The 20,799-nt window shown below is 43.3% G+C and overlaps 2 protein-coding genes across 2 annotated transcripts in view; one reads left to right on the top strand and one right to left on the bottom strand.

Annotated features, from left to right (window-relative positions):
* The window catches only part of svep1 (sushi, von Willebrand factor type A, EGF and pentraxin domain containing 1), a 73,687-nt gene extending 57,162 nt beyond the window's left edge, over positions 1–16,525 (top strand). The window contains exons 29-49 of the mRNA XM_041030778.1: positions 28–157; positions 373–543; positions 1,040–1,213; positions 1,353–1,472; positions 1,632–1,808; positions 2,710–2,794; positions 2,932–3,123; positions 3,242–3,409; positions 3,753–4,434; positions 4,726–7,454; positions 7,695–7,929; positions 8,171–8,326; positions 8,825–8,888; positions 9,554–9,727; positions 9,943–10,119; positions 10,844–11,026; positions 12,258–12,428; positions 13,862–13,957; positions 14,524–14,619; positions 15,286–15,379; positions 16,230–16,525. Of these exons, the coding sequence (XP_040886712.1) occupies positions 28–157; positions 373–543; positions 1,040–1,213; positions 1,353–1,472; positions 1,632–1,808; positions 2,710–2,794; positions 2,932–3,123; positions 3,242–3,409; positions 3,753–4,434; positions 4,726–7,454; positions 7,695–7,929; positions 8,171–8,326; positions 8,825–8,888; positions 9,554–9,727; positions 9,943–10,119; positions 10,844–11,026; positions 12,258–12,428; positions 13,862–13,957; positions 14,524–14,619; positions 15,286–15,379; positions 16,230–16,260 (6,105 nt within the window). The 3' untranslated portion in view covers positions 16,261–16,525. The remainder of the gene's footprint in view (positions 1–27; positions 158–372; positions 544–1,039; positions 1,214–1,352; positions 1,473–1,631; positions 1,809–2,709; positions 2,795–2,931; positions 3,124–3,241; positions 3,410–3,752; positions 4,435–4,725; positions 7,455–7,694; positions 7,930–8,170; positions 8,327–8,824; positions 8,889–9,553; positions 9,728–9,942; positions 10,120–10,843; positions 11,027–12,257; positions 12,429–13,861; positions 13,958–14,523; positions 14,620–15,285; positions 15,380–16,229) is intronic.
* Positions 16,526–16,641: 116 nt separating this feature from the next.
* txn (thioredoxin) lies at positions 16,642–20,799 on the bottom strand. Its single transcript, XM_041030779.1, has 5 exons — positions 20,642–20,799; positions 19,189–19,293; positions 18,547–18,612; positions 17,351–17,416; positions 16,642–17,020 (listed from the first exon to the last, which is right to left on the bottom strand). The coding sequence occupies exons 1-5, from the start codon at positions 20,663–20,665 to the stop codon at positions 16,955–16,957; spliced, it is 327 nt and encodes a 108-aa protein (XP_040886713.1). The 5' UTR covers positions 20,666–20,799; the 3' UTR covers positions 16,642–16,954.

Here is a 20,799-nt window from a genome sequence, read left to right as displayed (position 1 = left end):
TTTTATATGTTGGACCTGATATTATAGATCAAAGTCCTGGCCAGCAGCTGCCCAGCTTCTCATGTGACCCACAGAGGGAACGTCCTCGCCTGGCCAGACTTTCTCAACGGAGTGGTGGGCCGAGTCAAAGTAAACTTCAACAGCATTTTCTGTGCTGGTAAGAAATCTGTGCAAATGTCGGCAATGTGTGTCACCTCAAATTCTTAATTTCAAATGCTTAATTTTTCTCAAATGGATCTACAGTGTTTTGTAATAAGGTCACTGACAGTGCACGTATGAGAACAGTGTTCTGTGTGCACTCCCTGACTTGTTAAACCTGCCCCAATGTGTGAAAGTACAGTCACAGTGTCTCCACTTCACCTTTTTCTCCAGACTGCCCCAAACTGGAGAACGCAGTGCCCCACCTGCATGCCTCCACTGTGGAGGTGAGCCCAGGGGCGCAGGTCCAGCTGTCCTGTGATCCTGGTTTCTACCTGGTGGGGGAGCCAGTGCTGCAGTGCCAAAATAAAGGAGAGTGGAGCCATCCCCTGCCCACTTGTGAACGTAAGACACAGGCGTGTCCTGCACTTTGATTTGCATTACAAATGACCAGTAATCTGATCCTGTTTGGCCTGTTCATGGCAGATTGGAAGCTCTGTCATCTGGAGCTTAGGAAAGGGATTTTCAGTGTAATGTAAAGTAAACATTATATTATTGTGTTTCCTTCCCTACCTATTTTAGTTCTCTGTTTGGACTGGATCATTGTCAAATATGTCTCTGAATGTGTTTGTCAGGTTCTGTGTTTCATTCATTCATTCATTTAGCAATTTACCAAAAGTGGAAAACTGGAAAATTAAAAAAGAAAATTTTAAAGTTCTGATGTCCTTATGACTCAAAATGTAAAATGAATAAAAATTCATTAAGTATCTTTACCTCCAGATTGATATGTATTTTTTCAATCTATTGTATTGCAAATTTTACATACTAAATGATTAATACAGCTATAGACAGAAAGCCTTGAGGGGTGAGATCCTGGACAACTTTTCTCTGTATATTACAGGTGTGTCATGTGGACCTCCTCATCCTCTGGAGAACGGCTTGCTTCAGGGGACAGACTTTCATGCTGGCAGCTCAGTGGTCTATCAGTGTAACGCTGGCTTTTACCTACTGGGAGACGCCAAGGTGCACTGTGCCAACAACGGCAAGTGGGGAGGAAATCCACCGGCCTGTCTCGGTACCTCGTTACATTATACTTTATATCTGTTTTTATTTCAGTGATATAAATATGGAAAATAGAAGTCCTGATGGAAAGATTGACAAACAATAAAACATCTGTTATGCATTTCTATTTGTTCATTTATCTCTGTGTTTAGATGTTGATGAGTGTGCTCTGGGGTCTGACTGTGATGATCACGCCAGCTGTCAGAACACCGACGGCTCTTACACCTGCACCTGTATTCACCCGTACAGGGGAGATGGCAAAAACTGCACAGGTAGATTCGATTTTGGCAAACTCAAAAGCCTTTTGATGTAAACATAAATTTTGTCTCTAATTGAAGTAACAAAAATAAAAAATATATATAATTGATTAATTAAGATACACTTCACCTACCCACCTGTATCATGGGTCTGTGTGTGTGTGTTCCCACCAGAGCCAGTGAAGTGTGAGAACCCTGGGTCTCCAGAGTTCGGTCACAGAGCCGGCAGCAACTTCCTGATGGGCAGTGACGTTGTGTTTGGCTGTGAGGACGGCTACGAGCTGATTGGCTCGTCTCGACTCTACTGCCTGGAGACAGGAAACTGGGATGCTCTTGTCCCATACTGCAGAGGTGAGAGGTTGACTGGTCATTGGTGTAACCACAAAAGCATGTAAGGAAGACACAACAAAGTGTGAGATTTTCCACAAAGCTTTTGTTTTGCTAGATAACTACAAGATGACAAAGATAAAATCACATACACAGCCACAAAGCAAATAGTACTAACATAAACAGACACAAGTACTCATGCATGTACACTTCTCACAAACACATTATGTGACGCGCCTCAGCCCCGATGCTGTGACGGGGTGATTCTGTATGCAGCTGTCTTTTTGTCTTCCACCGTGCATCGGGCTGAAAGCCCTGACCACCGCAGCATCTCATAAATCTCACCTTGGCTCTAAGCCACATTCTTCCTGACAGAGAAAGGGGAACTGACTTACTCAGCATCTGCAGACTGTGGCAGTGTGCTATGTTCAGCCCACACTGGCTGCTGATCATCATTATGAAAGTGAAGTGGTTACGGTTACAAGTAAAACTCTGCATGTCATGTGAAATTTATAAAGAAACTACATGACGCCTCCAAAAGTGAAAATCTCAAATTACTGTAATACTAATTTTATATTTTACCATGTTATGTTTTAAAGACTGCAGTATAATCAATAACAGTATTTTGCTGCAGTTTTGCTCATGAAGATCAGCTTACTTGCCATTATCAAGTGTCTCTGGAGCCTGATCCAGGACAGGAAAATCCAGGGTATCACAGCCTCTGCTGCTTCTATCTTTCTTTCTTTCCTTAATCTTTCCTCTTTTATGTCTTCCACCTTCATGGAAGTGCAATACTAAATCAGTAAATTCCCCCTAGAAATGTGTCTAGAGTTCTTTACTCTGAAGATAAAGGTAGCTATACTTGCATTTATTTTTAGTTTTCAGTTAAATATTAAAAGATAATTCTTATTTATGTTATTTATAGCCCTCTCCTGCCCAACACCCACCATTCCAGAGAACTCCATAATGACAGGAAACAACTTCACCTATGGAAGCAAGGTGACTTTCAGGTATCATTTGCATCCCCTACAACACTGTGTTGCCATGATGACAGAAGGAAATACAAACATTGGCTGTTAAAGCTATTAAAAATCATTACAAGCCAGTAGTTAACATCTGTGTCTAACTCTGTTTTCATCCACCTCAGCTGTATGAAGGGCTTCCTGCCTCAGATCCCGTATGAGTTCCAGTGTCTTGCTAGTCTGAGATGGAGTGGGACGCCACCTGTCTGTCACCCGGTCACCTGCGGGGGGCCACCAACTGTTGAGAACGCTGACTACAACCTCGACACGAACACATACCTGTCCACTGTCACATACACCTGTGCTGAGGGATACAGGTATGGATAAATTACCATCAGCAGCACTGTTGTTTCAGTTCTGACTAATTTGTTTTCATAAGTTGCCATCAGTAAATCTCTGTGTAGTGTGTAAACTAAGAAGTATGTTGGTGCGAAGACCACAGGGCTCCATGGAAGTCGTTTGTGAAGCATCAGGGGAGTGGAGCAGGCCTGCCCCCCGCTGCGTGAGCATCCTGTGCAGTGAGCCTCCAGCCCTGAGAGACGCTGTGACCGTAGGGGAGAACTATGAACTGGGAAACAAGGTGCACTATGTCTGCAAAGAAGGGTAAATGTGATTGAAATCTACTCAGTTATTACTCCGTTTTTGAAAATGTGAACATATTAAAACTATGGAAATACTTTTACTAATGCCTGTGCCACCATGGTTGCTACAGTGATGCTGTGTTTAAATATGATAAAAATATGCATATTTTTGGCATTTTTATCGATGCATATTTGCTGCGCTAGAATTGAAATACAACACCTTAATAAGAATAAAAAAAACTTCACTGACTAGTCAATTTTACTGATTTACATGAGTTTCAGGAATATTAGTTCTTTCTGATATCCTGTTATGTTGTGCTGCAACCTCTTTTGCCCTTTGCTAATCTCTTGTCCTCCATTTGTAGCTACACTCTGATTGGCCCAGAGACCAGAGAGTGTCTGCCGAGTGGCCAATGGAGTGACAGCTCTGCCCAGTGTGTTCCTCGCTCCTGTGGCCCTCCGCCCGCCATCGACCATGCAGAACCTTATGAGAGCCACCAGCTGTTTGGAGACACTGCTAACTACTACTGCACTGATGGATACACTGCCAGCAACAACTCTAAGATGGTGTGTAATGCTCAGGGTGTGTGGGCGCCCCCTGATGGCATGGAGGCCCCTCGCTGCATTGCAAACTTCTGCCTACGCCCACCTGAGCTACCCCATGCAATTTTAGATTCAGTCAACAAACCTAAATACGCCAGCAACTCTGAAGTGAGCTATAAATGTGAAGAGGGCTTTGTGCTAAACACCACAGCCACACTGAGATGTCTGATGGGAGGGGAGTGGGAGCCTTCACCATATGATATTGGCTGTGTGCCGGTGAGGTGCTCCAGACCTGAGAGCATTGATCGGGGCTATGTGAGTGGAACAAACTACAGTTTTGGAGCTATGGTGGCGTACAGCTGCGACAAAGGCTTCCTGATCCGAGGGGAGAAGAGGAGGACCTGCAAGGCCAATGGAGAATGGGGAGGAGCTCTGCCTACCTGTGTACCTGTGTCCTGCTCCTCCCCTCCTCCGCTCAAGAATGGATACATCCTGCCGAGCCAGGTTAGTGATTTTTAGCACAACACCTGTTAAAACTTTACTCAATGGATCCATAAACTTCTAATAATTTCCTGGAGAGTAATTTGGACATTGGTATTTGTCAGATGTTAAATTTGTTAAATGTTAAGTGAGCACATTGGGAAGCTACAGACTTGTAAAATAAAAAGGTTACCAAGCAGTATTACTGTCTTCATCCTATTAAAAAATTATAGTTTGATATTTCAAATTGGTTACAGGATAAACTATGAACACAGTATGTTTAAATTATATATCCCTCTGTTTATCCGCTTATAGATCAGAGTTCGATACACCTTCAACAACAAGGTCACATATGCCTGTCATGCTGGCTACAGACTGGTTGGCCGTTCAGATAGATTTTGCCAAGCCAACCGCCAGTGGTCCAACAATGACCCTCCCACCTGTGTCCTTTTGACCTGTGACCCTCCTCCCAACATCATCCACGGACATTACAGGGGCTCTGAGTTCCAGGTTGGCCGAAAAGTGGAGTATGTCTGTGATGAAGGCTATGAGCTGTCCGGGGAGGCCATCTGGACCTGTCTGAAGTACGGACGATGGGATAAGACGAGGCGTCCACGCTGCTCACCGGTGCAGTGTCCAGAGCCGCCGCTGGAGGAGAACCACCTGGTCCTGAAGAGCCTGGACTCTGAATCTGGAACAGTGGAATTATCCTGCGAGGATGGTTATGTCCTTGAGGGAGCTCGAATCCTCCGCTGCACCCCATCCCAGGAGTGGAACGACACTTTCCCAGTGTGTAAGCAGGTCTTTTGTGGCCCACTTCCTGAAGTTTCATTCGGTGGCCCTTCCTTGTCCTATTCCCTATTCCCTTTCGGTTTGGTGGTGACCTACACATGCATGGAGGGCTTCACTTTGAGAAAAGAGGACTCTGTGTCCTGTCTATCCAGCGGGCAGTGGAGCAGTCCTTACCCAGAGTGCATCCCAGTTGAATGCCCTCAGCCTGTAGAAATTTCTAATGGCATTGTTGATGTCCACGGTCTGATGTTCCTCAGCAAAGCTCTGTACACTTGTAGGACTGGATATAATTTAGTGGGCAACTCCACTGTCCTCTGTGGAGAAAAGGGACTTTGGATTGGGGGGGTCCCTTCTTGCCGTCCAATAGAATGCTCCATCCCTAAACAGATAACCAATGGGGAAGTGGTTTATACAAAACTCCAGTTTGGTCACAGTGCCACCTACTCCTGTCGTCGTGGTTACCGCCTCCAAGGCCCAGAGACTCTAAGGTGCCAGGCCAGTGGGGAATGGGACATCGAGCCACCAGCTTGTGTGCAAATATCTTGCACCCAACCTCAGCCCATTGAAAATGGATTTGTAGAAGGCCAGGATCATAGTTTTGGTGTCACTATTTTCTACAGCTGTTTCCCTGGATTCCAGCTAGTAGGCCAGGACCATCTGACATGTGAGGAGTTTGGCTGGTCAAGTTCTGTTCCTGTCTGTGTGCTGTCGGACTGTGGCCTGCCTCCTCACATTGACTTTGGGGATTATGTTAAGGTGACAGAGCAGGGGGAAGGCTCTGTTCAAACTTCTAAAGACACTGGAGCATTAGCCTCACCTAAGGACTTGAGCTTCCTTCATGGGACGTTGATCGAATACCGTTGCCATAAAGGTTACGACCTCACAAGCCCCATAAGGCTAGTGTGTCAGGAGGACGGTGACTGGAATGGGACGGCCCCATCTTGTGTCCCGGCGGAGTGTGAAACACCTCCCAGTCCAGAGCATGGCTGGGTGAATGTGACTGATACCTCCCTCGGCAGTATGGTCAAGTATTCTTGTGAGGAAGGATATGAGCTTGAGGGTGAGCCTGTGAGGCAGTGTGTGTCAGGTCGATTGTGGACTAATGATGCCCCTGTTTGTCGGCCTGTTTCCTGTGGCGACCCAGGGCCTATCGCAAATGGCTCAGTTCATGGAGGTGCTTTTGTGTATCCTGAGGTTCTGCACTATGAGTGTAGTCCTGGGTTTATCCTCAAAGGTAGTGACACTGTCGCCTGCCAGGCAGATGGAAAGTGGAATGGTCAGAAGCCGCTCTGTGAACCACTGTCTTGTGGTCCTCCCAAAGTCCCAAGTGATATTACTTTTAAAGGAGAGGAGTACACTTATAATAATGAGATAGAACTGAGCTGTCGGCCTGGTTTCCTTTTACAAGGCAAATCTATCAGTGTTTGTCAAGCTGATGGCACCTGGAGCCATGAGTCTCCTACCTGTGTGCCTGCCCGCTGTGGGAAACCTGCACCAATACCCAATGGACATGTGCTGGGATCAGAGTTTGGCTTCAACAGCAAGGTAAAGTATGAATGTGACGAAGGATACACACTTAACGGAGACTCCACACGTGTTTGTCAGTTGGATGGAAGCTGGGACAAACTGGCACCTCGCTGTGATATCATCAGTTGTGATCCACCTGAAGACATCAGCCACGGCTTCCTGAACGGCTCCAGCTTCAACTACGATGATGTGGTGGAGTACGTCTGCTTCGATGGCTATGAGGTAGTCGGGGATCCCTTGCTGCGATGCTCTGCTCAAGGTCTTTGGGTGGGCACCGTGCCTCAGTGCCGGCCCTGCGTCTGTGCCCTCCCGGTGGTGAAATTCGGGGTGGTTCTAGGGCGTGACCGCACCTGCGGGGACCGAGTGCATTTCCAGTGTGACGACGGCTACAGGCTGCTGGGGCCCTCTCAGGCGGTGTGTGAGAAGGGAGGGGTGTGGAGCCCCGGGGTACCTGTGTGTAGTCGGGGGAGGTGCAGTGTTGCCCCGCCTACAGTTCCTAACGCTGTCTTGCAGGGCGGCAGTGCCACCTTCCCAGACACAGTTATATACAGGTGTCGGCCCGGCTATCAGGCAAGGGGTTACCCACCCCTCTCCTGTGGAAGAGACGGCAGGTGGGGGGAACCCAGGATCAGCTGTGAGCCTGTGAGTTGTGGAAAACCTCCAGCTGTAGCCCACGCTCACGTGGTGGGAGACACATTTACCTTCCCAAACCAGATCACATACAGGTAAATACTGTAATTATTCCTTTAATTTGTTTTTAAACTGTTTTCCTGAAACAGTGAAAATATTGTCCAGTTACATTGTCTTTAAACTTCCTGCATGTTTATTTTAGAAAGTAGCACCCCTTTTCAGAACAATATCAAAGACTAATCGTTTTGTGGTGACCAGTGAAGTTTTGCTTTTTCTCATGTATATCCCTTCATTTTGCTTCTTTCCTTGTCCTATGTTTTTCCCTTGTTCTCCAGGTGTGACGATGGGTATGAACTAGCCACACAGATGTCTTCTCTCTCCTGCCAGAGTGATAGCACATGGTCCAAACACAGCATTCGGTGCCGCCCCACCCCATGCCTGCTGCCCACCAACATCACCATCCCCCATCTGGCAATCACTGGGAAGGAGCTCACTCCTGTTGGCGGCACCATCACCCTCTCCTGCCCTCCTGGCTTCTACCTGCGGGGGTCAGCGCTGGCTGAATGTCAGGTAAACAAAACATGTTAGTGAATGACTTGTCCAGATCTCTTATATTTTTAATCTTAATGTGACTGCCTGGTTAAACAATGGGTTACCACAAAATAAGTTTCATAACTTAACCCATGAAAAAGTTCCTCCCTTAAGTGGTACCACTTTGGACATCTCTCTCCTCTTTAAGATGGAACATATCAATTAGAAACCTTGAATTATTTATTACCTTCCTGCTCTGTCTTTTGTGGTCTGTGATAAGCTGGGTGGACTCTGGACTCCAAGCATCTCGACAGTTTCCTGTGAGCTGCTGGTGTGTGAGAAACCCCCTCCTCTCCTTCACGGTGTCACTGAGGGGGACAGCTTCAACTATGGAGACTTTGTCATGTACTCCTGCCTCCCTGGCTTCGAAATGAAGGTACTGCTCATCAGAGCACATTTGTTTTAGCTGCTGATGTTACAAAAGTAGTTTAGAAAAAGTTTTGACAGGATGATTGTGATGTAAAAGAGCCTTCAAAAAGCCCACAGGCCACTCCTTTCCTGTAATACAATGCAGGGCTTCCCTCCCTCTCCTGCACTGTGCTTTTTGGCTAATGGCTGACAATCAGATTACAGAAAGTCACATGATTTCTCCTCAGCAGTCAATGGCGATGTGTTGTTACAGAGCAAATAGAAGGAGCTGAGTCACTCTACTCCTGCTGTACTGATACCCACTGACATACTAGCCTCCTTAATTTGAATGTTTGCTACAATGATGGCCCTGTAATACACAGAAGGCACACAAAGACTGCATTGCTTCAGTCTGAAGTGAATAAAATTTCTATTATCAATCCTAACAGTACCACGTTTCCTGCACACTTTTCTGTCGAGGTTATCTGCTGTACTTTGTAGCTGTACTCTGTTCTCTTTGTCGCAGGGAGACTCTATCCAGACCTGCCAGGGAGACGGAACATGGAGTGGCACCCAGCCAGTGTGTGTTGGTAGGTTTGTGTTCCTATGAGACAGAGAATGAGATGTCTGTAGCAGTGTCAAACACTTAATCCCACGCTGTTGTCAGTGCTTTTCTTGCAACTCTTTGCCACTAAAGCTCAGAACACACCTTAAGATTATGGAAAAGTAAATACAGATGACAATGCCCCACCCCTGACATACCACAAGGACATCAGTTCTCACGTGTTCCCATCACCTGTCAGAAATTATTTGCCTTGCTTATGTGAGCTGCATAAGAGGAAATTAAAAGGGAAAGAAATACAAAATTTGGATGAGACTGTGAATGGGGAAATGTTGGTAACAAAGACAGTAAACTCTGCAGAGAGCTGCAGGTGTGAAAACTTCGGTCTCTGCTCTAGTTGTTAAAACCAAACGTTACATACATACAGACAACCTAGAGTTTCTTATGATGTTAGGCAACTTGGCTTATTATGTACACATAATTTATTTTATCTTATTATTTTATTCTACTTTTTTCTATTTTTCTTTTTTCTTCTGTACTGTGATTCGTATGCCTTCTTTTGCACTGATGTGGGACAGTACCTCAATTTCATTTGTAGTATATGATTGTGAAATAAAGATTTATCTCTTTATCTCTTATCTTTATAAGTCCATCCCACCACACCTTTGACATGCTTGTCTATTGTCTCCTCAGCGCAGTCCTGTGGGCCTCCTCCCACGGTAAAAAATGCAGTGGTCCAGACAACAGGAGACACATACCAACACAATGCTAGTTATGTATGCAGTGTTGGGCTGCAGCTGGTCGGCTCTAAGACTCTCATCTGTCAGGCAAACGGCACGTGGAGCCTGCCAGCTCCTACGTGTGAAGGTATGAAGGACAGTCAGTAAAGGAATTCAGAGTTGCTCATTTGACAGTTCCACCAGTATCCAGTATATGAAAGCTGATGTTTAGAATTGCAAATGCAAAAGCAACCGCACATCATGTCCAGAAAAAAGTTGTCAGCAGTTTGCATTAACAGAGTAAGAATTGGGTGGTTATATAATGCATCAGTAAAAATTCTTTATAATTGTTTGTCATGTCAGCGGTCAGAGGCTGCGACAGCCCGAAACAGATCCTGCATGGCAAAGTACAGGAGCACAACCTGAACACAGGACGTGCTGTGGAGTTTCAGTGTGACAAAGGTTACAGCCTGTTGGGAGATCCCCTGGTGGTGTGCATGGGGGCCAACACCTGGAGCTCCGCCTTCCCTACTTGCCAACGTGAGATACTTTGCATCACAAACTCACACAGCTACACAGAAAAATGCAAGCAAGATAAAGAGGAAGTTTATCTAATGTGATGGAAATGAAAGGGTTTTATTACCAACTACCGCTGTGTCTCACTCGGTTTATGTGGCTTCCTTTTATGTTTGACATGCTTTCCTTATAACTTAACAATATGATCACTGTTACAAACACTGTCCTGTACAAACACTTGCAACAAGTAGACTACACAATGCAGGCCAACACCCCCCTCAACGTTCTTTGCAACACCACTGAGTTTCGACATGTTTCACAATTTAAATTTTGAGTCTTAGTCAGGATGTCTGTCAACATGAAACCAAGACTGAGTGTAATCATGTGAGAAAACGTTTGTTCTCAGTATTTACCCACAGCTGTTTACATACATGGAAAAAAGAACAGCTGAACTGCTGTATATTATGATAACACACACTTGAGTAAAAATTAAATCTAATTTAATTTTAGACATTATAGAAGCCACAGATATACTTATTACCATCTCCCTTCTAAACTTCCTTCTTATGTAAGTCTTATACATGTATTTTTTCAAACTGTCTAAATGTCAAATCAAGACATCAGCCATTATAGCTATTACATATTGTCTTTGTTTCTGAGGTAAACACTTTTGTGTTGCTAACAGACACAGTCTATCACCTGGATAAAGACTTGTCAAAAATGAATCCATCAATCCTGTCTCTCACAGCTAAGTCTTGCCCAGTTCCGCCGGGCTGGAGGGAGGACAGTAGCGTGAACAGATCCCAGCAGGAGTTTCATGTCGGTCAGTCAGTTCGCGTCACCTGCCCCAAAGGTCAGCAGGTGAAAGGCAGCGGCACTATCACCTGCAGGCCGGACCAGACCTGGAGCCCCATCAGCTCTGTGTGTGAAAGTAAGCACAATGTTTACAGCGTAAAAAGTTCTTTTATCCAGTTTGGGAAGATATTGTATGTATGTTTGTTGTATGAGCAAATTATGTTCTTATTCATGAGATAATCAAGTTAAAAAAAAAAGACTGTATTTGATATTGTGCACCTCTGCCTGCTCCCCTTGTCTTGTGTAAAGTACCGCTCTACACTTGCATGTCTGTTGGCTTAAATCTGCCTGTTAGCTTGACCATTTCTCTCTGTTGTCATGTGTCTCTCTCTGAGCTTTTATCAGAGCAATTGAGGCTTCATCAAACACTGTGTTGGTGTCCTGTAAGCTGGACTAATTATGGGCACCTCTGTAGCTTCTATGGCAACCTTTGTTAGATAATCCTCTGATCTTTCTTAGGCGCAGTTGTCCTGAACGTATAACACAATGGTGCTTATGATGCTGTGGCTCATTGTTTGTATTTGCATGGAGTTTATTCTCCTATACGCATGCGTACCTTAATCCTTTCTGTCAAGTCAAGCCACACAACTGAACTATATGACACATTTGGATATTTTGCATGGATTTTACTGTCTTCCGGATTATGGGGAATATACAAAACACACTTGATTTCATTTAATCAACACAGATTTCTCTCTCTGCAGTGCACATAATTGTATTTTGTAAGTACATACAGGGGGTCGACAAAATTGCAGAAAAACCTACAATGTAATGTAATAGTTCTACAGAAAATGACAGTTTTGTGAAGTTAATATGGTTATTTTTGTTGATACTATACTTAAGCTTGGCCATTTTTAAGCTGTTGGTAGTATTGCAGCAAAACAGATCTCAAAACAGATCTTAAGTGTTGGCCAGAAAGTTGCCCCCTGAATTGCTGGTGCATGAAGGGCAAACAAACATTTTGTAATATGGTGAGGAGGACAGACCAAAAGACAACATACCAAACAAAGGCAATTTCTTTAGAAAAGACAAGCAACCAGAGGCCTCAAAAAATTAGCAGTTTGACAGAATAAGCTGCTATTGTACAGTGTTGTAAGGTGTCTCTTTTATTTTGTCCACTCCCTGTAAGTTTAGCTACTGTTCAACTTTGCTTTTACAGGAGACTGAAATCTGTTCAACTGTTTAGACCATTTAGTAAAAGACATGTGAGAGTAAGAAAAAAAATGTGGTCAAGACGGCAGCTGCATTTTGAGAAAAAGTAGTGTAGTGAGTAACTCGTGGGTCGTTCCATCTGGGCTGTTGTACAGGGGTGTCCTGTGGCCCCCCCCTCCACGTGGCCAATGGGGTGGTGCGGGGGGCGGTGTTCCAGTTCGGGGACGTGGCGGTGTACTCATGTTTTGGCGGATACGCCATGGAGGGCGTTGGAAGGAGCAGGTGTCTGGAGAACGGCACCTGGACGCCACCTCCCACATGCAGAGGTAGAGAGAACACAGAGGGAACTCTGCCCTTTTCCCAGGACACTTCTGCTTCAGCTGACTGTCCCTTTCGCACATGATGCCATGCTGCTTCTCAGCTTTTTAATTCTTTTTCCGGACCTGTACTGATGCTTTGTTCTGTGGAGGACATTCTCTTTTCTGTGGTCAAAAAGGGCAGCTTCACTACACAACCTCTTCCCTACTGCTGTACTCTGACCGATGCCTCTTTCCGTGCACTGTGACCCGTAACTCATACACGTGTATTTCTGTAGTCTGGATCCAGTCCCATTAAAGGAAAAATCCCCCCTTAGACGTGTTAAGAACAACTGTTCAGTTGTATTTCGAGCACAGTTGTATTTCCTAGTGGCATCAAGATTTTTACAGTGCACCTGCAAAATACTTTGGTCAGCTGCCCAAAACATCCATAGTTTTGGAGGTGGAGCTTTATTCTTGAATTTTTATATTAGCACTCATCAGTCTTACAGTGGGAAAATCATCGCCGCAGAGGACAATATTTCAGTTTCTGGACTGTGTAGAAGATTATACAGATTATTAGCAATTTCCCAAAGAGGAAATTCACAGTCAGCACAAACCATAAACCATTTGATGACCATCGTTCAAGAAAAGAGCTATCATTTGCACGGGAAACAAATGTGCCGGTATTCAGAATCTGGTTCCCTATCTGTCGACATGAGTCATCTGTGGTTAAAACATGAAATTGACTTCTGAAAAATCAGTTTTTGCAAATCACTAAAATATGGGGGTGGGAGGTGGGGAAAAAAGTAAAGAAAAAAACCCTTCTTCCTATCCAGGCTCCTTTAAATTAATTTCCAAACAGGCAGTTAACATACTGTCCTCAGAACATAATGTTTCATTGAATTGAATTGTTCAGTGTTTGTAAAATAAAGTTAACACTATCACTTTACACACATGGGTCCAGACAAAAAAAATCAGGGGATCAAATCAAATTTAAAGCGAAATTATCCCTGATCCCATGCAACATGAAATTCCAGTGTCGCATATTTTGCATATGAAAACAAGGGCTGGATCCAGGCTGGCCTTTCCCCAACAGGTGCCGAGTTTCATACAGAAGTATACACACACTCAGGAGGTTCTCTTTTGATGTCTCTGAGGAATTTAATCTGCAGGATGTGAATGCTGCCTTTGTTCTAGTGCATGAGGTTGCATGGCCAAGAGTTGCACCAGATGTTCTGGAGGCTGTGGCGGTAAAAACAGCAGAAACGATGTGAAAAGCTAATTTCACTGGAAGGCGACTGAATCTGTTCAGTATGTTGCTGTGCTCAGTAGGAGCACACAGCAAGAGGATGTTGTGAAGTATGAAAATGTCTCTTTCCAGTTGTAGAATGTAAGTTATGTATGTGTGTGAGCAGTATTCCTCTTAATCTGATATGTCTGCGTGTGTGTGTCTCCCTCAGCTGTGTGTTGGCTGCAGTGTCAGAACGGAGGTGTGTGTCAGCGGCCCAACACTTGCTCCTGCCCCGAGGGCTGGATGGGCCGGCTGTGTGAGGAGCGTAAGTATTTAATCATGAAATCATACAGTAAAGCCTGTTTGACGTTCTGCCGCTGAGTTAACACCCAGAACATGACCCTGTGTGTTTTGTAACACTAACTCAAAAACACACATACACACACAGTGACTCATGGTAACACAACCAGCTTGCTAAGCAGCTTTTACAGACAATGGTGCACAAAGAGGGTCAGAGATAATGGAGTCAGATGCTTTCAGCTGAGAAATTTTTTTTTGCTCACTCCTCACACAAGTTAAAGCAGCAATAATTCAATGATCATTTTGGAAACTGCTGTCAGACTGATTGACAGGACTTTAAATTGACCAGTTAACAAAGGTCAGCGCCTACAGTGGCTTCAGAAAGTATTCAGACTGCTTCGCTTTTTGCAGACTTTGTGTTGTGGATTTAATTGTAAATGGATCTTATTATAAATGAAACTTAGAAAAAACCCCACATCTCTCTGGCAGTTTCAAATTTCACTGAATCAGACGTTTAGGATGGCAACAGAGAGAGATTTGATCTCTCTCTGATGACCTTAAATGGCTTTCCTTTCCCTTCTTTCATAACAGCTATCTGCATCCTGCCGTGCCTGAACGGAGGCCGCTGCGTGGCCCCCTACCAGTGCGAGTGTCCCACCGGGTGGACGGGCACACGCTGTCACAGTGGTGAGTTCATGTGTGAGTCAGTGATGTGTTCACATGTTAAGGCTGGTACGTATGTGAGTGAATCTGCACACCTACTGTGTGCATTAACAGCTCAGTGACGTGTGCTGGGAGTCAGGATTCCCTTCACGTCAGCGTTATCATCTCCCTGATGGCACTGACTCAGGATGGTTGTGACGCCATAGCTTTTTTTTCCCCCTCTGTTGATGAATTTGATTATTATTTATTAGAAGTAAATTGCTTATTTATTTATGACCTATGTCTCAAATTATAATCTTTCATGTTTTTTTTGGGTGAGAATTTAAAATCTGTCCAGGAACAGCTGTAGCTGGAGCTCTTCCTAATGCTGGTGCGAGCCACCAGGACTCCCTCTGTCACCTCCAGCTGGTGTCAAATGCCATAAGGTGGCTTTTAACCGAATGTCAGAATCAAAAACATTCCGCCATACTACCCTGCTGCAGTTAGGACTTTGACTGCCTGGTCATAAGAGACCATTTCCCCATTCCCACGCCTTTTGAACTTGTCAGTGTTTCTTTCTCATGAGGAAATACTTTTAATTGCAGTAACAATACGTTTGTTTCTGTGTGTGTGTGTGTGTGTGTGTGTGTGTGTGTGTGTGTGTGTGTGTGCGTGTGTGCGTGCATATATGTGTGTGTGGTTGCTCCACAGCTGTGTGTTCATCACCTTGTCTGAATGGAGGCAGGTGCATCAGGCCAAACAGGTGTCACTGCAGTTCAGGGTGGAGTGGGCACGACTGTTCCAGGTGATCAGCTCTTTATCAAAATTCACTGTCTTCTATTGTGTGCTGGACTAACTGACAGATCCACCCTCAGAGCCGTGCTCCTAACATGGCTGAACCACATGCAGCTCAATGTTTTGTTCATCTTGTGTTTAATCCAAAGTAAGAATATTTTGCTTCATAATTTTCTTTTTTTCTTTAACATAACTCCAAATAGCCAAGTGCAAATGTACTGATGATACTTTATTTACTGGGAAAAAACAAGTGCAGCAAGAAAAGGAGGACTAGATTGCATTCCTTACTTGCTGTGAACATATTGGTCAGCAGTTTTATTCCAAAGTAGTGAATCTATCATGTGGAAAACCTCTCGTCAGCTTACTCAGAATTACTCTGCCCATTAAAGTGCATTACATTATTTAGTAGTATACATTAACGTCTACATCAGCTAGTGGTGCACTTTGCATTCCTGTGTACATTTATTGTGTGGCGTGATTTTCTTATTCCCGCATCCAGACGCTGAAAAATGAGGTTCTGTTATGGCACGTGGAGTTCAGCTATGAGGAAGTTTTAGAGGAAAGTGATTCCAACAGAGGTTTTCAGAATGAAAGGCTTGTTTTCAGTGTTAACCAGTCTTATGAGTCAACTCTAATTCTCTACAGACAGAAGCAGCAGGGAGGAGGTGCAATGATACCAAAGTAATTGTTACCGTTTCCTGGTTAAGGTTGGGCTTTTGGGGAAGACTCATAGCCAAGATATTAAGTCTTTTTTTTTTTGGCTCAAAAAATTGAAAAGCTATGAAAAATAAAGGACTAAGCCTGAATTTTCATCACATGAAAACTAAAAATTATTTCTCCTTCTTTCCTTCTTATTGCAGGAAAAGGAAATCAGGATACTATCACTTCTAATGTTTCCACTCAGCTCCATGTGAAGCGTCTTATGAAGGGAATTCTTGTATAGTTAACTGACACACTTGTAAACCATTCATTCTCATCTCTCTGCAAAAGGCCAAGAACCATTTTGTAAAATAAAGCTGTATTTTTTCATATAGAGACTCAACAGTATTAAACATATGCTGCTATATACTTGTATGATGTGTAAAAACTATTGATGTGATTGTCCAATGTATATGTGTAAACTATTCTCACATTTTTATTAAAGCATAAAATACCATTTCATTCTATTTTGATCAGATTATTTGCTCGCACAGCAAGAGGTTGTGTATCAAAATTATGTTCTGTTGTGCTTAGTGCATTGAAATGTGAATTACACAAATTATATTACAAAGCTCCTGTAACTCATCTTGATTTATTAAATCCACCTTGCCGGACACATTACATACAAAGAAAAGTTCTGTAGATATCCAGGAGAAAAGCCAATTGTTCCATATAAAACAGAATTTAAAAAGTGGTCATCACATCAGGGTGATACAGTTGATACATACATCAAGTTGACAGGACTATGTTACCAATACATGATGAGTGGAATTAATTTCTGCCTGTGTGGAATAGAAAACTTGATAGTTACTGTACATAAAATGAAACTGGAATTTCTGAGGCATAACAGCGGCTTCTGTGGTGTGTGTGGATTGGTCGTTGGGAATTAATTTCTGTGTTCGGCCAGTTTCTCCTTCAGCGTTGCCAAGTTAGCACCAGAGAACTGGAACACCTGAAAGACAGTACGCACAGAGGGTTAAAAAAAAAAAAAGAGCATTAATTACACACACATACACACAAAAAGAAACAACAATACAATATGCTTGTTTTTACTGTGGATCAAACCACAAAACTAACACTAGACTCAGCAATTCTCCTCAGTGCTGCTGCCTTTTAAGCTTTAAGTTCATTGTTTTGTTTTGTTTTTTTTTCAGCCTACAAACTCCATCCCCAACAATTTACACATTCTGCTAAATGTCTAAAACAGTTGCTGACACATTACAAGTGTATTCAGAGATAATATGTCAGTGTGTTGGCATCTCTGCTGTATATTTACACTTACCTTTTCTTTGTTCTTGTAAAACTGGAATGTGGGCATACAGCTAATCTCACAGTGTGAGCTCACATCCTGAAAAGAGCACAGGAAACAACAGTCAAATGGCTGTCCTGAGTCAAACATGGCTATGCCATGACCGAGGACAAGTGAACAGGTGAATATTAAAACACACTGAAGCTAGAAAAGTCTAGCCACAAATACGTAGTCAGGCCAGCTTTTACACATTAGCATAGTAATTACTGTACATACACTAACAGCTATTGGAATAAGGACACACTGAATTTGTTTAAGGCCAAGTCCTTCTTATACTTAAGCCTCCCTTCCAACTTAGTATAGCCTTCGCTGGTTTCTGCCTTGTGGACCATGGGTGTCAACCAACATGTTATTTGTTATAGCATCATTCTGTATACCAGAGCCTGGTTGTATCTGATAGAGACAGTTTAAGGACCCAAAAAACCCTGGGGGTGTAAGACCAAGAACACCTCAAGGTCTGGAACACAATAAAACATATGTATGATTATTTATAAAAATCGGTTTATGAGCAAACTGGTTGAAAATTATTTCTTCAGTTGCATAATAAGATCAAGTATATATTTGTAAAGTTTGTAAAATTTGTTAAAAAGCTTTTTAAAGTTTTTTTGGGCACTGTGTGTCCTGTTGACATTTTCTAGAACAAATGATTTATTGAGAAAATAATTGACATACAATAAGTACTGAAATTTGTAGCTTGTTTCAGCCCTAGAATACTGTGTTAACTAGCTCATTAAATTTGGCCAAATGCTAAAGTAAACAGCCACTGCTAAAAGAGCACTATGTGTGTAAGCACAAACCTTATGTTTATCAGAGGGTTACCACATGAAAAACCCTGCCAAAAGCTGTAATCCCTCTTCAGCAATGCTCGAGCAATGTTTAAGGCTGACTGGTTTTTTATTTGCATTGCATTTTTACATCCAATGTTTTAATACTGGGGGGGAAAAAAAAGAACCAAGCTGTTTGTTCTCACTTGACCCTGTTGTTGCGCTGACAGACAGAAACTTTGGTCACATGCCTGGTGACAGATTTCACCAATAACAATGGCAACTCCATCAACATAAGCTAAAACTAAAATACAAAACCAGAAAAAATAGAATTCCTTTAATCCTTCTCTCTTTAAAAAAAAAAAAACAAAACAAAAAACTTTACAGCGACAAACACACACTTACCTCAGCCTCATCCACGTCCACCTTCAGGAAAATCACATTCTTGTTCTCAGGCATTTCTGACAGTTTCTGTGGGAGTGGAACAGTGAGCATTAAAACTCTCACAGCACACATGATCACATGAAGCACATGACAGCTGGTGACATGTGATTGTGAGAAAAGAACGGTGATGGATTTCTGTTCCTAATGTAAAGTAAGTCCCCCCCAAAAAAAGTACTACTAAAGTCTTAGTTCTGTTATGCATTTAAGGTATGCACGGCCATCACATTACATTTTCAGTGAAGCAGGCATTTCCTACTCTAAGTGGGAACAGTTTGACAAAGGGTTGCCTGAGCAACAATCTCCCTCTCCAAAGAGATGCTAGCAAAAGGTATCCCTGAGGAAAGGGCTCCTTTAAACAGTCCTGACAGGCTACAGACATTTGTTTCACAAAGGTTGCCACTCCTATATGTCTAACAGCAGTCTCTACAATACATTTTGATTCATTAATGTGATTCCAGTGTAGTAAGGATTATTTTTTATGGCCATCATCTAGTGAAGGTTCTGTCCTCTTGACCAAACAGTTTCAAAACTCATTTTACCATGTTGTTTTGTTTTTTTTTTCTTAAAACAAGACATGAGTGCAACGATCATCCATCCACTTACTACAAATTCTGGGGCGATCTGTTTACAGGGGCCACACCACGTGGCTGTGAAGTCCACTACCACCAGCTTGTCTCCAGCCTCATTCAGGATGGCGAAGAAATCGTTCTACAAAAAAAAAAAAAAAAAAAAAACAGATTAAATGTCTTTGACTTGCTTTGATCACACTGTGACACAATTAACTAATCTGAACTTGTAGTTTATATTTAGAAAGTACAGTTTGTTTTAGTTATTGTTGGCTGCTTGTCTGCAACCCAACATCAACAGTTATTTATTTGTCCAGTGATCAATGGCACACAATGTATAAAAGACACTTATAGGGTCCGTGCGGAAATAAAGTTTGGGTATTATAATGTGTTCTGTCATAGAAAAGGACACGCCCGTCCCCACCAGCACATCCGGAGACACCCAGTGGACGGGTATGGCCTGCTGTGCACGACCCGATACCCAACATTACGTAGCTGCACTGACGTTAGCCTTAGCATCTGGACCCGCGATTAGCAAACAACGCAGCCTCATCTACAGCTAACGTTGTGGCGATATTGTGCAATGTTGTTTCCACAAGCAAGCATCAGAGACAGTCTGTTCATCAGGCATTTCCACTACAGCCCTACGATAGTAACAGTAGCGGTGAAACCCGCCTGGAGACGAGTCTACAGTCATACACATGGTGGCGGCTACCAACCACGAAGCCGCGGTGAAGTTAGCTTCCGATTGGACATAAAAAAAAAAGAGCCCATTAAATGATAATATTGTGCGAACTATTCTTTTTTTAATCAATGTATTGTGTTGCAAGGGTGCTAAACATACTAATTACAGCCTTCTAGCTGATTATAACCTACTTGTGACACATTATTTTATTCACCAAAGAAGCAATTTCTCCATGTGGACAACATCCAGCTGTCATTCCTAACCTTTACATTTACACTTAAAGAATCTGGACTTGATTAACAAATAGAACCCGCATGAATCAGCTGTGAAACTTGTAGTTTGTTTGTTGTATTTGAGCAAACACACACAGACCCACACACATTTTACTGTGCCTCCGCCCCAACCAGACCACAGCAGACCAAAAACCACTATATTCAGACCTATCAGTCGCTGATTACATTATCGGGCAGAGTCTTAAAAGCAGTTTCAAGGGTTGATAAACCCCCGAATGAGAAGCTAACTTCAGCCAAACCAACGTTATACATGCTGAATAACACAGTCGGCGAACTCGAAGCCTTGAACTGATTTTTTTTTTTTTTTAATCCAGATTAAGGCTCATCTCCCTTAGCTAAACTCCCCAGGAAAATAAACTCCACTAAAATGGAGAACGGCTAACGAGAGAGGGAAGTGGCGCGGGGCTGGTCGGCCGGTGGAGCAGCACGGGACGTTCAGTTATCCAGCAAATGTGTTACAATGGCGGCTCTTCAACCTGCGAAAAATATGAAATAAACAAGTCACAACTTACCAAATCTGCCACTTCGCGAACCATGGTGACTGCTAAGTGAACGGATCTCAGACCGCACAACAAGTATCTAAGTTTGGAAATGCCCGGTTATCAGGAGAGCCACCGCTTTTTTATGGCAGCTGCTTCAAGCTACCGTAGTCCAACGGCGGAAGTTGCGC

This window comes from Toxotes jaculatrix, chromosome 23 (genome assembly GCF_017976425.1).
Source record: "Toxotes jaculatrix isolate fToxJac2 chromosome 23, fToxJac2.pri, whole genome shotgun sequence".
NCBI lineage: Eukaryota > Metazoa > Chordata > Actinopteri > Toxotidae > Toxotes > Toxotes jaculatrix.
This window is presented reverse-complemented; position numbering and strand designations above follow the sequence as displayed.

Bases quoted from the DNA above. Each gene is read 5' to 3' on its own strand.
- txn (XM_041030779.1), bottom strand. From the start codon at position 20,665: ATGGTTCGCGAAGTGGCAGATTTG. The intron at 19,294-20,641 runs GTAAGTTGTGAC...TTTTTTTTGTAG, and splicing joins TTCGCGAAGTGGCAGATTTG to AACGATTTCTTCGCCATCCT. The intron at 17,417-18,546 runs GTAAGTGTGTGT...TGCTCTTTTCAG, and splicing joins TGGACGTGGATGAGGCTGAG to GATGTGAGCTCACACTGTGA.